Source organism: Triturus cristatus, chromosome 12, assembly GCF_964204655.1.
Source record: "Triturus cristatus chromosome 12, aTriCri1.1, whole genome shotgun sequence".
NCBI lineage: Eukaryota > Metazoa > Chordata > Amphibia > Caudata > Salamandridae > Triturus > Triturus cristatus.
The window spans coordinates 264,928,523-264,942,088 of NC_140595.1; the positions used below are offsets into that span (position 1 = coordinate 264,928,523).

The window sequence follows — 13,566 nt, forward strand, 5'->3', positions numbered from 1 at the left end:
CCATCTGTACAGCCCTCGGCCGCAAGCCAGACCGTAATTTTGCCCCCTAAGAATAAGTTTGTGAGAACCCATAACCTAGTGTATTGATTTGTTTTGATTGTATTGAAATATTTGTTTCCACCACACTTCAGAATTGCCCTAAAAAATTTACTTTATTTGTGCTTTCTTCATTCTGATATACTCTGAAATATCGGCACAGTTCATTTAGAGACATTTACATTTTGTTGTGCAGTAGACAAAAAAAATACTGTTGTGCATCCTTCCTCCGACCCCCAGCAGCCAGCATGATTGTCACATAAGTCCTCTCACTTTGAAGTCACAGAAAGAAAAGTAAACACCAAGCTACCTTGGAAGACAGAACCTGACATTTGACCTCTTGTCTTTGAATGCACAGCATATGTGACAAGATAAGAACAAGATTTAAAGGTCTGTTTACAAAAAGCGAGTACTGGTGGATGAATACAGCAAATAAACTATAAGCCAGAAAAGGACAAACTCAAGCTGGACAGCCTATAACAAATAAAAACAGCAAATAGAAAGCAAGCAAATGTGAGCTACAATCCAAAAAGGCAATTGTCGGAGTGCATTCCCAAGTAAGCTTTCTGAATGTCCCCAAGATATTGTTAGAACACCAGACAGTAAGGCTTCGACCTAAAAAGGGACTATTTATGGCTCAATCCTTCTTCGGGTGTGCCACCAGAATGTGTTTCTCGGAGTTTACACAACTCTGCCTCAGTGGCAATCTCTACATTCGAAATGAAAGCCTTCTGTGGTGTCTATCTAGAAAACCACATATAGCGACACTTAATGAGACACTTCACCCTGCCTTTAGTGTGTGCGGAGTCTCCCAATATGTACCCCAATTATCAGTGAAACCCTTAGCCAGGCACGCAACGCCCATTAGGCTCAAAGGGCTTCAGCGCCCCTCCCCCTCCTGCTCCTCCGTCGTGCGTGTCAGCCCGGGCTGAGAGTGACAGCTTCTTGGGCACGCACACAGCCCGTTTTTGAGCTGTTGTGGTCTGGCGCCGTCTTACAGCAGCCGCATCCTCACTTTGCCGATTGCTGGAAGAATTAGCCCCCCCCTGAAATTTATATTAGTCCCCCACCCCCTGATATTGGACTCTAGTTGTGCCTCTGCCATTAACCATTTTACCCTCTCTGCCACCTCCCTCCAGAAACCTTCCCTCTTAACCCCAGGCTATGGCTCATATCCCCACGTCCCAGGGATACAATGGGAACTACAATGAGACCCCGATTCCCCGTAACGGCAACAGTTGCCAAGGATACTCCCTGACCCCAGTGTTATAGCCTATTAGTGTGGTTCTCAATACCTTCAAATGTCCACCATTGCTCGCAGTACCCACTCTCCTACCAATAGTTTAAGTACCAGTTCCCCATCTGTCTACTGCCGAAAATACCTTTAGTGGAGCTTGTAGAAGCCGGTGCAGTCCTGGGATTTGCTCACTCAGGGCGGCGCTCAGCAACAGGTTGTACACCAGCGGCCGCCGCGGCTCCGGGAAATTGGTGCAGACAAATGGGTCTAGGTCATCGAGGTACTGAAGCCGGCAGGGGGCTGTCATGGCGGCTAGGGGCTACCGGGGTTGGGACTCAGAAGCGTGGCACGCGCAGAGCAAATATTTCAGTTACTACTACTACTGCGGTGTGCAGCTCTATAAGGGATTACATTTACTGCCCCGGGTGTACAAGGGGAAAGGAATCTGCCACCCTTATTAACATGCGAATCGGACGAGCACGAGTCCCTGGCAAACTCTGGAGCTTCAACTAGAGTTGTAGTCTGAACATGGAGATCTTTGTATTGTCTTCAGCCTCTGTTGCTGTTACCGGACGGCTCTCCCGGAAGTAAGGAGGGCGGAGGGGTTCTGAAGAGGAAGAAAAGCCCAACTGTAGGAGGGGAGAGTGCTGGAGGAGGGGCGTATAGTTTTGAGGAGAATGTGCAGTTAGCAACTGGGTAAACAATTGGGGAAGGGAGTATTGCTGTGTAGCCATATTGGGATTATTGTCACCTGTTTGTGCGAGAGGAAGAGTTGTTGAAATTTGGGTGAAGACTTGCCTTGTCCTGTGCCTGCTATTTTGAACATAGCGATGGCCACTCCACGCCCCTCTTACTGAGTTGAAGGCGGTGATCACACAGTTCTGCTGGCTCTTCAAATGACGATCCTGTTTTTACTTCTCGACCCACTCCCGGGGCGTGACGACCTCTGGTCTACAAAAGTACGAGGACGTTGGCATTGCTTCTCCCCTAGACTCATCTCCAGTATTTCATGTGCCCCATCCGCCCGCCCCGTTCTCCTTGCAAGGGACAGATCAGAATGGATGAAATACGAAGCTGGGCAGGGGTGCCACATTCTAACCCCAATAAAAGCCAGACATTTAAGCTCTCGTCAGAATGTAATAAGAAGAGCAAGACAGTGGTAAGATAGAAACAGCGATCAGGTTTGCCATTCAAAGTAAATAAAACAAGCATTAACAATGCAATAGGTCTCGCCTTTCATTAAGTTAAAGCCATGTGCTTTGCTATACAATACCATTAGCAAAGCAAATGGCTTTAACTTAATCAAAGGCGAGACCTATTGCATTTTCAATGCTTGTTATTTTTAGAAGTCATGGGAAACAGCCAGTAGTCCGGCTAAAGGATGTAATCAGATAGGAGACCTCCAGTGTTAGATCTGAAAGCCATTGTGAGGGTACTCTGCTGAATTCTAGTATATAGCTAGCAAGCACTGCCAATGTCAACAGGTCTCGCCTTAAAAACCTATTTTGCCTTTGTCAATATTTTAGCCATGCTGCACAGCATCTGCAAAGCTGTGCAGAGTGGCTAAATAAAAAATCCTATGGCGCAGCCGTTCACATCATTTTGTAGGCGAGTGCACCATATATGCACGCACCTAGAAAATGACCAGCCTGCATTTTCTTTTTTGCTGATCCGTGTAGGTTTAGAAAATAACGAGAAAAAAAATGTGTGGAAGCGTTTTTTGGAGCATGCAGCAGGACACAAGACCAAGCATGACATGGAAGCGTTATGAGGAAAGTAGTGAGCAAGATGAAGTGCAGGGGGATAGAAGTTCACGAAGGAGACAGCTGGAAAACACATGCATTCTTGTGGCGGGCTTAACCAAAAAGAAAAAAAAAGTAGTGCTTGAAAAGCATGCACTGGTAGCATAGAAGACAGCTAAACAAAAGAAATGGTAAACAGGCTATGCTGCTTGGGAGCGATAAAAACAAGATTGCCAAGATGGGACCTGAATAAGAAGCACGCATATGAGAGTGACAGAAAAGCCAAACAATGGTAAGCAATGGGTGTTCTCAAAACCCCTGTATGTTCTTAGTAAGCAGTGCTTAAATTCCCCCCCAAAAATGTCAGGAGGCCACTGCAGCTTTCTCCACCTAGTGCCCCTGCCATCATTGCCAATGACAGTACCAATAGAAATACTGACCATCACACTCCTACATGTGTGACTATTCAGACTATTCCAGGCCCTCAAATCTTTTAGAATGGATTGGGTGGCAGGTATTAGTCATTTTGAATGTATATTATATGAATAATAAACTGCTGTTGTGCTAGACTCTAAATCAGACTGACAGTGCCACCGTGTAGCAGATTGTTATAAATGCCGTTGTTGAAAATTAAGTGTTGGTGCCGAGCCCCAGAAACCACCGGCTATAATTAAGCACGGAGTAAGACCAAAATATGTTTTTCACAACCAGATGCAGTTGTCTGGTATGCTCGATCTACAAATGTAGGCGATAATGGTGGGCTTTGGCATCCGACACCACAAAAAAATTAAAGTTCTGGCAACGCCTACCAGTCTGCAGGGACTGCCAACCTTTAGGCTTTGTCAATGCCTGTTCTGGTTGCCATGGTTTTTATAAACATTGTTGTGGGAGAGGCAGGGCCCTTGCCAATATTTAAATAAAAATAAATAAAATTAACTTTTTTTAACTCTCAAAAAGCACATATTGCTATAGAAGTCCCTGACATTGAAGATAACTATTTTGAGTAGATGTGCTCCTTGTAAATTAACAGAATACCATCACTCAGAGTGAAGTACGCCAAGGGTTTATGGTTTTCAGTACGATGGTAGCTTCGAACAGCTCTGCGGGTCCCTTTTTGGTATTTTTTACGATTATAGTCTGCCTATCTGGGTACTGCTTTGTTTAACAATAGGCCAGGAATTTAAAGCAGAAGTACATATATTAATCGGTTTTCTCCTTCATACTAGAAGTCCATGATATTTGCCCAGTGGTAAGTCATGGAGTCCCATGTAAATGTGAACATAAGCCAGACCATTCTGGAGTGTGATCAAAAGATAAAAGGCAGATGTTAGTCCGACCTGTGAGCAATGTTGGCTTGGTGTATCCTTTGGGGTTGAGCTCAATTAAGTTTTTCAAGATTCTGTAAAAAGATTTTATGGTTCTGGAAATGGACCATATGAGACGGGCCTTTAGAAATGAGTAGTATATAGGTATAGCTTTCATCAAACTTTCCTGGCCGCAAAAGTGACAGGGCTGGTCTCAAACGCTGGCCGCAAAAGTGACAGGTCTAGTCGCAAACGCTGGCCGCAAAAGTGACAGGCCTGGTCTTAAACTTGACAGGCCTAGTCTTAAACTTCTGGTCTTAAATTTGACAGGTCTAGTCTTAAATTTGACAGGTCTGGCAGGAAACTCCTGGTCTTAAATTTGACAGGTCTAGTCGTAAACTTCTGGCCTTAAATTTGACAGGCCTGGCCGCAAAAATGGACATGGCTGGGGGGGGGGTCTGCAGACAGCTGCAGGGGAACAGCTGTGGGGGCAGTCCTGAGGCCACGTGACCGTGTTGTGTTGTAGAGGTGTACGCCTCTTTTAGGGGTTGTGGCTTCTTAGAATACATATAAGCATGTGGCAAGAGCCGTGTACAGCAAGCAGACGTATGAATACCAAAAGGGACCCACAGCCGAAATGAAGAGATACAACCCGTTCGTGAAAAGCACCGGGGTGGATGGCTCCCAGACCCTTATCAATAGATATTACCGCAGCTTAACACCTCTGGTAATGGACGAGAATGCTCAACAAGAAACACCTCGGGATATGGGCTGCGACGTTACTGGTTTTGGCACCGGCCTGTGTAGGCCTATGGAAGAACTTAGGCTGAAGGATTACGGATGTCGGATGGTCCCGGTTAAGTGCGACAGCAGCGAAAGTGAGGGATCGTGTAGTGACAGTGTGCTTGCTGGCCTCATCTCAGTGGACATGGAGGACGTTGAAGAAGTTGTAGCACCTCCTAACACACCCGTCTGTGAAGACAATCACCTTCAGGAGAATACGGCTGCTGAGAAGGACGGTCTGCAACAGCCTGGGACAAGCGTCGAAGATGTTGGGGCCTCGCAGGACATTAACGACTCTCAAGATTTCAGAGCCGCAGCAGAGGGCTGTGATAATGCCGAGGTTGGAGGAGGAGCCTAGCGCGCAACCAAGATGGCCGCGTAGGTGCGAGGCTCCCGAGGACCTCCGCGACCTCCTAAATTAATCCTGGCGATATCCTGTCCTTGTTGAGGGGACTGTGTCGGGGAACCCGAGCTGAGGCGCCACCCGTTTTTTGGGCTCGAATCGGACCCCGAACACCGGTGGGAGCATCGATCGAAGGTTGCGGCCTTCTCCTCGCCGGCCCCCCGGATTGGAGTAGTGGGGCGATCCGGGGACAAAGTGAATAACAGCGGCGGGCAGGGCTGGGCGACTCGCGTACCCCGCACTTTCACTTTCGCTTTTGCGCCCTCCTTGCTCTCAAGCGGGGTCGGGTTGCGGAGCGGGGTGCGGTGGTGTGGTCTTGTCCAGGAGCCCGGCTGACCCGCCGGCGGTGGGTTGACCTGCGGTTCGGTGGTCGCCCCCGCCCCCCCCCTGGCACCCGTGAATTGGTATAGCGGCCCGTTTGGGGAGCTTGGCACGACGGTGGAAGAGCCAGCATGTCCACCAAACAAGATGGCGACCGGGCGAAGGTGAAGACAACCCGCCGTGGCACGGCGCACCAGGCTAACAGTATGGACCGCTACACGCTCCAGAAGGGTTCTCCGGAGACATCGCGTGCATCCCCGGTGGGCCCGACGGAGGCATCTGCTCATCCTGTGGATCTGACCCTCCGGGACGTCATGGGCGCCATCGCAGAGATGAAGGCCTCGGTGGACCAGCGTTTCGACACCTTAGCGCAAAAAATAGACTCGGTCCTGGTGGATGTGAGCCTTGTGAGGGCAGACTTGTCCAAAACAAACGACCGAGTCGACTCCCTGGCCCACACCACAACGAGCCTCACGACAGACGTGGTGGCCCTCCAGAAGGAGGTGCGCCGGCTTGGCCAGGCGAGCGCCCTGATGGACCGGCGACTGGAGGATTCCGAGGGTCGGGCCCGGAGGAATAATGTCCGTATTGTGGGGGTGCCGGAGGGACGAGAGGCGGAGGCGGCGGATCTTTTCGTGGAAGAATTGATCCTGACCCATCTCCAGCCCCGGGGGCTGAGTAAGCTTTTTGCGGTGGAGCGTGCTCACCGGGTCCCCGGGGGCAGACCTAAGACCGGTGCCCCGCCGCGGCCTCTCATTGCCCGGATTTTTAATTTTCGGGACAGAGATGCTATCCTCCAGACCTCCAGGCAACAGGGACCGGTCAAGCTTGACAACATGGAGGTACATTTCTACCCAGACTTTACTCCGGCGGTCCAGAAGCAGAGACAGAGCTTTCTTGGTGTTAAACGTCGCCTAAGGGACCTGAACCTCAAGTACTCAATGCTCTTTCCAGCTAAGCTGAGGGTAGAGGTGGATGGTCGCACGCACTTCTTCGACCGGCCCGAGGCGGCTGGGGACTGGTTGGACACTCTGCCTGGAGATCGGGGCCGGGGGGGCGGGGGGGGCGCGGCTGGCGAGGAGGGCCCGCCGGATCAGAATTGAGGGGTGACTGAATAGGCCTTGCTCTGGACGTTGTTCCTTCACCATTTATTGATTGCGTATGTTCCCCTCCTATGGAGGTCGTGCGGGGTCTGTTGGGGGCTTCCCTCCTCCTCTGGGGGACTAGTTAGTATTTAGCTATGGGGCGACAGGCACACTGCACTTTGGGGGGGCTGTCTGGGCTCATGCAGGGGTGCAGGGAGGGGGGAGTTCTGTTGGGACCGGGGGGTGGGGGGGGTGTGTTGTTTGTTAGCACCGCAAGGCAAACCCGCTACTGTGTTGTTGTTTTTAAGATGCTCGGTGGGGGACGACCGATTGTTTCGACGTATGATGGGGGGTAGGGATTTGACTGTGTTGTCATGGAATGTTAACGGCCTGGGGGATAGGATTAAGCGTGGTGTGGTCCTGCAGTATTTAAAACGTATTTCACCAGATGTTGTCTTCCTGCAGGAGACGCACCTTATAGGTAACTCCTTTCATGCAATGAATCGGCGGGGATATCGTTTGGCGGCCCACTCCGGCTTCACTTCGGGCTCGCGGGGGGGTGGGTATTATGATCAAGAACTCGCTCCCGTTGGAGATTGACGAGGTGCGCCATGATGAGAGGGGACGTTACACTGTTCTGGTGGGCAGAATGGAGGGTAGAGTGTTTATCTTTATATCAGTGTACGTCCCGCCTGGGTTACAAGCCACCACATTTGCGGACCTGGGGCGCCTCCTTCTGGACCTTCCGAGTGGCCTGCTGGTGGTTGGAGGGGACTTTAATGCGGTAGCCTCTGGGTCTATGGATCGCCATCCCCCTAGGGACCTCCCCCGGGCACAGGCGTGGCTGCCCGGCCTTTTGGACACGCTGGGCCTGGTGGATTGCTGGCGCTTAAAGCATCCCGCATTGCGACAGTACACCTTCCACTCGGGTGCCCATGGTAGCCTCTCGCGGCTTGATTACATCCTTGTCCCGGCGGCCCATGCAGGGAGGGTGGGGGAGGTGCGCCATCTGGCGCGGGGTATCTCAGACCACTCCCCATTGTTGTTGCATTTCGATGTCTTCCCGAGGGGGGATGGCAGGGTGGCCCCAATCAATGCATGGTATTTGCGCGACCCCACCATTCGTGCCGATTTGATCAAATCCTTACAGCGATATTTCGACGAGAATGTGGGGTCGGTCCCTTCGGCCATCTCCCTGTGGGAGGCTTTCAAGGTAGTTCTTAGAGGGGAGGCCCTCTCCTTTATCTCCCATGCCCGGCGGCGCGAGCGGGAGGAGGTGACCCGGGTAGAGGCCGAGATTGCAGAACTGGAGGGTGACCTGGGGAGCGGGGTAACAGACGCCAAGTTGCATGTTCTACACCTAAAGCAGGCGGCCTATCGGGCCCTCGTCACGGAGGCGGCCAGGGGCCTCAGTAGAGAGCAGCAGGGGCGATTGTATGATGTGGGTGATAAGGCTGGCAAATTGATTGCGTGGTTGGATAAGAGGGAGAGAGCGAGCCGCGTGGTGCCTTTGATTGAGAGTGTGGATGGTGCGTGTGTCACTGAGCCGGAAGCCATTGTCTCCTGCTTCGCGGATTATTTCCGCGAAGTCTACTCCCCGGTTTCCCCCTGCTCGGAGGAAGATTCCCATGCCCTGCTTCGGGACATCGCACTGCCCTCCCTTACGGTGGAGGACAGGGATTCGCTGGACGCCCCTCCCACCTCGGACGAAATTGCCTTGGCTATTCGCTCGGTTGCATCCGGCAAGGCCATGGGCCCCAATGGTATTCCCATCGAGCTATACAAGCTACGCCCGGATGTGTTGGCGCCCCACCTGCGCGCGATGTTCCTGGCTGCCCACTCGCAGGGTTCCCTCCCGCCGGACCAGCGTCTGGCCACAATTGTGGTGATCCACAAGGAGGGGAAGCCCCGTGAACGGGTCACATCCTATAGGCCGATTTCGCTCTTGAACGCGGAGCCCAAAATCCTCGCCAAGGTGTTGGCCAACCGGTTGGTTGGCGTGGTGGGCGATTTGGTCCACCAAGACCAATCTGGCTTTATACCACACCGCAACACGGCGCTCAACCTGCGGCGCTTACACGGGGTGCTCGCGCGTGTCCCATATGTGCGGGAGCCGGCCGTCTTGGCGTCCTTGGACGCCACCATGGCGTTTGATACGCTTGAATGGCCATACATCTGGGCGATGCTGGCGAAATTTGGGTTTGGCCCGGGTTTCATTAGCTGGGTCAAATTGCTATATTCGGGCCCATTGGCGCAGGTGGTGGTGAATGGGCGAGTCTCGGCCCCGTTCGCGCTGGGGCGGGGCACGCGACAGGGTTGCCCCCTGTCACCTCTCCTGTTTGCCCTGGCCCTGGAGCCCCTGGCGGAGTGGCTGCGGTGGCACCCTTCTATCCGTGGTCTCCGCTGGACCCCCGAGCATGAGGACCGTGTGTCCCTCTATGCTGACGATATCCTTCTGTATCTCGCCTCCCCGCGTAAATCACTGATCGTCCTGGTTGATGTTTTGCGCTCATTCGGTCGCAACTCAGGCCTGGTCATCAACTGGGCGAAATCCTGTGTCTATGTGCTTTCCGGGGAGGCTCCGGTCCTACCACGGGACTGTCCGATCCAGATTGCCTCCCAAGGTTTTCGGTACCTGGGTATATATATCACTCTTGACCCGGTGGCCCGCTATGAGCGGAATTTGCTACCCCCCCTCCAGCGCTTGAAGGAGGACGTGGTGCGCTGGCGGCGTCTGCCGCTCTCGCCGCTCGGCCGAGCGGCCTTGTTTAAAATGATGTCCCTGCCGCGCTTCCTGTACGCCCTCCAGAATGCTATGGACTTGGTCCCGGCACGCTACTTCCGTGAGGTGGAGGGCCTCCAGCGGCGCCTGTTCTGGGACGGGAGGCCGCGCATTGCTCTGGCTAAATTGACGCTCCCGTGGTACGATGGGGGGGTCGCCCTCCCGGACATTAAACGGTATTACTGGGCCTCCCAACTAGCTGCAATTAATCATGGCCTTTACGGGCCCGCCTTAAACCCGGCATTTGAGATGGACAAGATGCTCCTGCCCGGTGGCGATTACAATCGAGCGCTCTACTCTGGCGCGCCCGACTCCCGTTTGACGGGACCGACGCGTGTCATGGTGCGTGTCTGGCACGCGGCTAATGCAGCTATGGGGTGGAAGGACCGTTTGACCCGGGCGTCGCCGCTGTATGCGTCTGAGAGGTTGGGCTCCCTGTGGACGTCGAAGGGCTTCGAGAAGTGGGACACGATCGGAATCAGCACGGTGGGAGACCTCTGGACGAGGGGGGGATTCAAAACTTTTGAGACGCTGCAGGCGGAGTTTCAGCTGCAGGGCAGTGAGTACTTTCGGTACCTACAAGTCCGCCATGCGCTGGGCTCCGTCTTCCCGGATGTCGCATCCATTCCGGAGTCTTCCCCCCTGGAGGACAGAGTGCTAGATGGCCATGTCCCGGACAGCACGATCTCCCTCATATACAAAAAACTGATCAATGATAGATCGTGCCTGCTGACTAGTCTCCGCGAGGCTTGGGTTGCCGACGGGCTGGAGCTGGACGACGAGGATTGGATTTCCGCGGTGGCCTCTCCGAAAGAGGTGGCCATCCCGGCTCGCCTTCGCTTCGTCCAGCTCAAGATCCTTCACCGGGTTTACGTGACGGGGCCGAGGCTTCTACGTATGGGTTTTGCTGGTGACGGAATGTGTAAGCGTGGCTGTGGTGCGTTGGCGACTTTCATGCATATACTGTGGGAGTGCCCGAAGGTGGAGCGATTCTGGCGTGGTGTGCATGAGGTCCTGCGTGTGGTTACGCATGTCGCGCTGCTGCCTGAAGCGAGGAGATGCTTGCTGAATGTATGGGAACCAAATGACTATTCGGTCCCGCAGACGCGGTGGGTGACTCTGGGATACATGATAGCCAAGCGTGATATTGCTCAATTGTGGGGATCCCAGAGGCCCCCTGCGGTGTCGGCCTGGAAAGAGCATATGGATTGGTGTATGTTTCGTGAAAAGGTGGTGTATGTGGCGAGGGGTAAGCCTGGGGCGTGGGTGAAACTCTGGGGCCCCTGGAACGCCTACCGCGGGGGTATTTGTGAGCCGCCACTGCTACCGGCTGCCTCGCCTGCTCCGTCTCCCTAGACGGCCCCCCTCCCTCGGCCGCGGGCGCGCGGTCCCCCAGTCCCTGATCTACTCCCATTCCCCTCTTCAGAGTTTTGCTGCTGGTTTGGATCCCCCACTTATGGAGCACGTGCTGTCACTTTGGATCGCGGGTTGCCTTGCGGGTGTGGTTTTTTGGTGTTGTTTTGTTTCGAGAAAAGGGAACCGTACTGTGGGCATGGAGCTGTGTGGCCTGCACCAATGATTACTCCTGTTTCACTACTCTGCACTGCCGGTGAGACTTTTACTGTATGTATGCAATATGCTTTTGTCACTCTAGCGGCCGGCCGGGTGGTTGTAGGCCCATACCTGTAACTTTTACAAACTGCAATAAACGGTTTCAAAAAAAAAAAAAAAAAAAGATAATGCCGAGGTTAGTAGGAAAATGTTATGAACAGGTAGTTACAAAAATGATGTATTTTATTTCTTCAACTAACGTATTGTCAATCTGTCTTCTTTTGACCCCTAGAGCGCAAAACCGGCTGGATGCACATACTTCATAATGCACTATGGTAAAGAGGCTGTAGAACCCCCTAACACATCCGTCTATGAAGACATGGACTTTCAGGAGAATACGACTGCAGAGAAGGAAGGTCTGCAACAGCCTGGGACAAGCGTCGAAGATGATGGGGCCTCGCAGGACATTAACGACTCGCAAGATTTCATTGCCGCCGCAGAGGGCTGTGAAAATGCAGAGGTTAGTAGGAAAATGTTATGAGCAGATAGTTACAAAAATGATGTATGTTATTTCTTCAACTAACGTATTGCCATTCTCTCGTCTTTTGAACCTAGAGAAAGACCCCAAAAAGGTCTGCTACAGAGTGGAGGCATGTGTCAGGGTGGCGACCTGCAAAAGCGAACAATGTAATTTTCAATTGTCTGTGGTGTTCAAAACAAACTGAAAGTTCCATATGTCAAAACCGTGAGGGCTGCGATAAGTGTGTATGCGGCTCTGACACGTGTGAAAAGGAAGAGCAAGGATTGCCCGACGACGCCCGACAGGCAGTGAAGGCTTTCGCCGCGTCGGTGGTACTAAATTGTGTCAAACGGGACTATTACAGCCTTTGTCAAGGTCATCAAATCAAAGATCCTCAGCAGGCGGCGCACGAATGCTTGTGTGAATTATACAGAACAAGAACAATACGTTATATTTGTACTTTGCTAGACCCTTACAAGGTATATAAACTGCTAAGGGTTGTGTATTGTTTGTACAATGAAAAGAAATATGTCCACCCCGATATGTTGATGATCTTGATAGGGGCACTCAATGAGATCCGATACGCCTTAGACCCGAGCTCAAAACTAACAGTTATGCAGGGAATGGACACTGCTTTCAATAGAAGGATGATAGAAAGACTCATAGCAAGGCGTATGTGTAATATGTATAAAACAAATAGACAAGCAGGGTCTTTGGCCCCACGAAGACTGTTTTAAGCAGGTTCTTATGTAACGTTACAGGATAGCGTGTATTTAGAACAAACTAGTAGAATGTTAAACCCAAAAGGGGTGACGCTGTGTTAAGTCGTACTATGCAGAATGTGAAAAGATATGAAACCAATGTCTATGATTTTGCTAATAGTCTTTATTTTTTAATAAAATGTTCTTACACAAAACAAGCGTCATTCAGTGCATTGTTTAACGGCTGATAACATGCAGGGGGCGTGTTAAGAAAACTTTATTACGATACTAGGGGAGTTGGTAGCTTGGGGAGCGCCGAAGCTCTATATAGAAGGGCTGTGGATGAAAAGGAGTCGGTAAGCAGAGAAGCTGTGAAGACTTGGTTATCAGGTGAGGAGGCGTATTCACTCCATAAACCGGCCAGAAGACATTTTAAGAGACGCCCAACAATCGTTAATGCGCAAATAGATTGTCAATGGCAAGCGGACATAATAAGTCTACAAGATATAGCAAAACATAACAACGGCTCTTGTTATATATTAACCGTCATAGACGTGTTGTCCAAGTACGCCTACGCAGAGGCGCTGCGTGATAAAAGTGGGGCTAGCGTCACAGCCGCTTTTAAAGCCATCTTCGATAAGGGTCGTATTCCTCAAAAACTACAAACAGACGCCGAAAAGAATTCTTAAACAAGGCATTTCAGAAATTATTAAAGCAACACAATGTTCAACATTTTGTAACACACACGGAGGTAAAAGCAGCTGTTGTAGAACGGTTTAATAGAACCTTAAAGTCTAAGATGTGGAGGTATTTTACGGCCCACAACACCTACAGATACGTGGATGTCCTGCAGGCTTTCTTAGCTGTATATAATGCCAGTTATCATAGGACCATCAAAAGGGCCCCCGAAGATGTGACACCTAGTAATTCGTTAACTGTTTGGAGAAATGTGTATGGTCGTAATTTCAATACAAAGGTGAAGAAGCCTGTTTTTAAAAAAGGTGATCACGTAAGGATTTCAAAATTGAAAGGAGTCTTCACGAAGGGTTACCAGCAGACTTTTAGCGATGAAATATTTATAGTGGAAAGTGTGGAGCTTAA

At 51.4% G+C, this 13,566-nt stretch overlaps 1 protein-coding gene and 1 long non-coding RNA gene across 4 annotated transcripts in view; one reads left to right on the plus strand and one right to left on the minus strand.

Moving 5' to 3' along the window:
- The window catches only part of LOC146775817 (FH1/FH2 domain-containing protein 1-like), a 2,636,482-nt gene extending 2,634,452 nt beyond the window's left edge, over positions 1 to 2,030 (minus strand). The window contains exon 1 of one of the 3 annotated variants that reach the window (XM_085639988.1): positions 1,419 to 2,030. In XM_085639988.1, the coding sequence (XP_085496114.1) occupies positions 1,419 to 1,580 (162 nt within the window). In that variant the 5' untranslated portion in view covers positions 1,581 to 2,030. The remainder of the gene's footprint in view (positions 1 to 1,418) is intronic. The other 2 variants (XM_085639986.1, XM_085639987.1) reach the window with 2 other exon arrangements.
- A 9,513-nt stretch (positions 2,031 to 11,543) lies between these two features.
- On the plus strand, positions 11,544 to 12,639 carry LOC146775827 (uncharacterized). The gene is made up of 2 exons (XR_014972175.1): positions 11,544 to 11,764; positions 11,860 to 12,639. It is a non-coding gene; the product is annotated as an uncharacterized LOC146775827 (long non-coding RNA).
- The last annotated feature ends 927 nt before the right edge of the window (positions 12,640 to 13,566 follow it).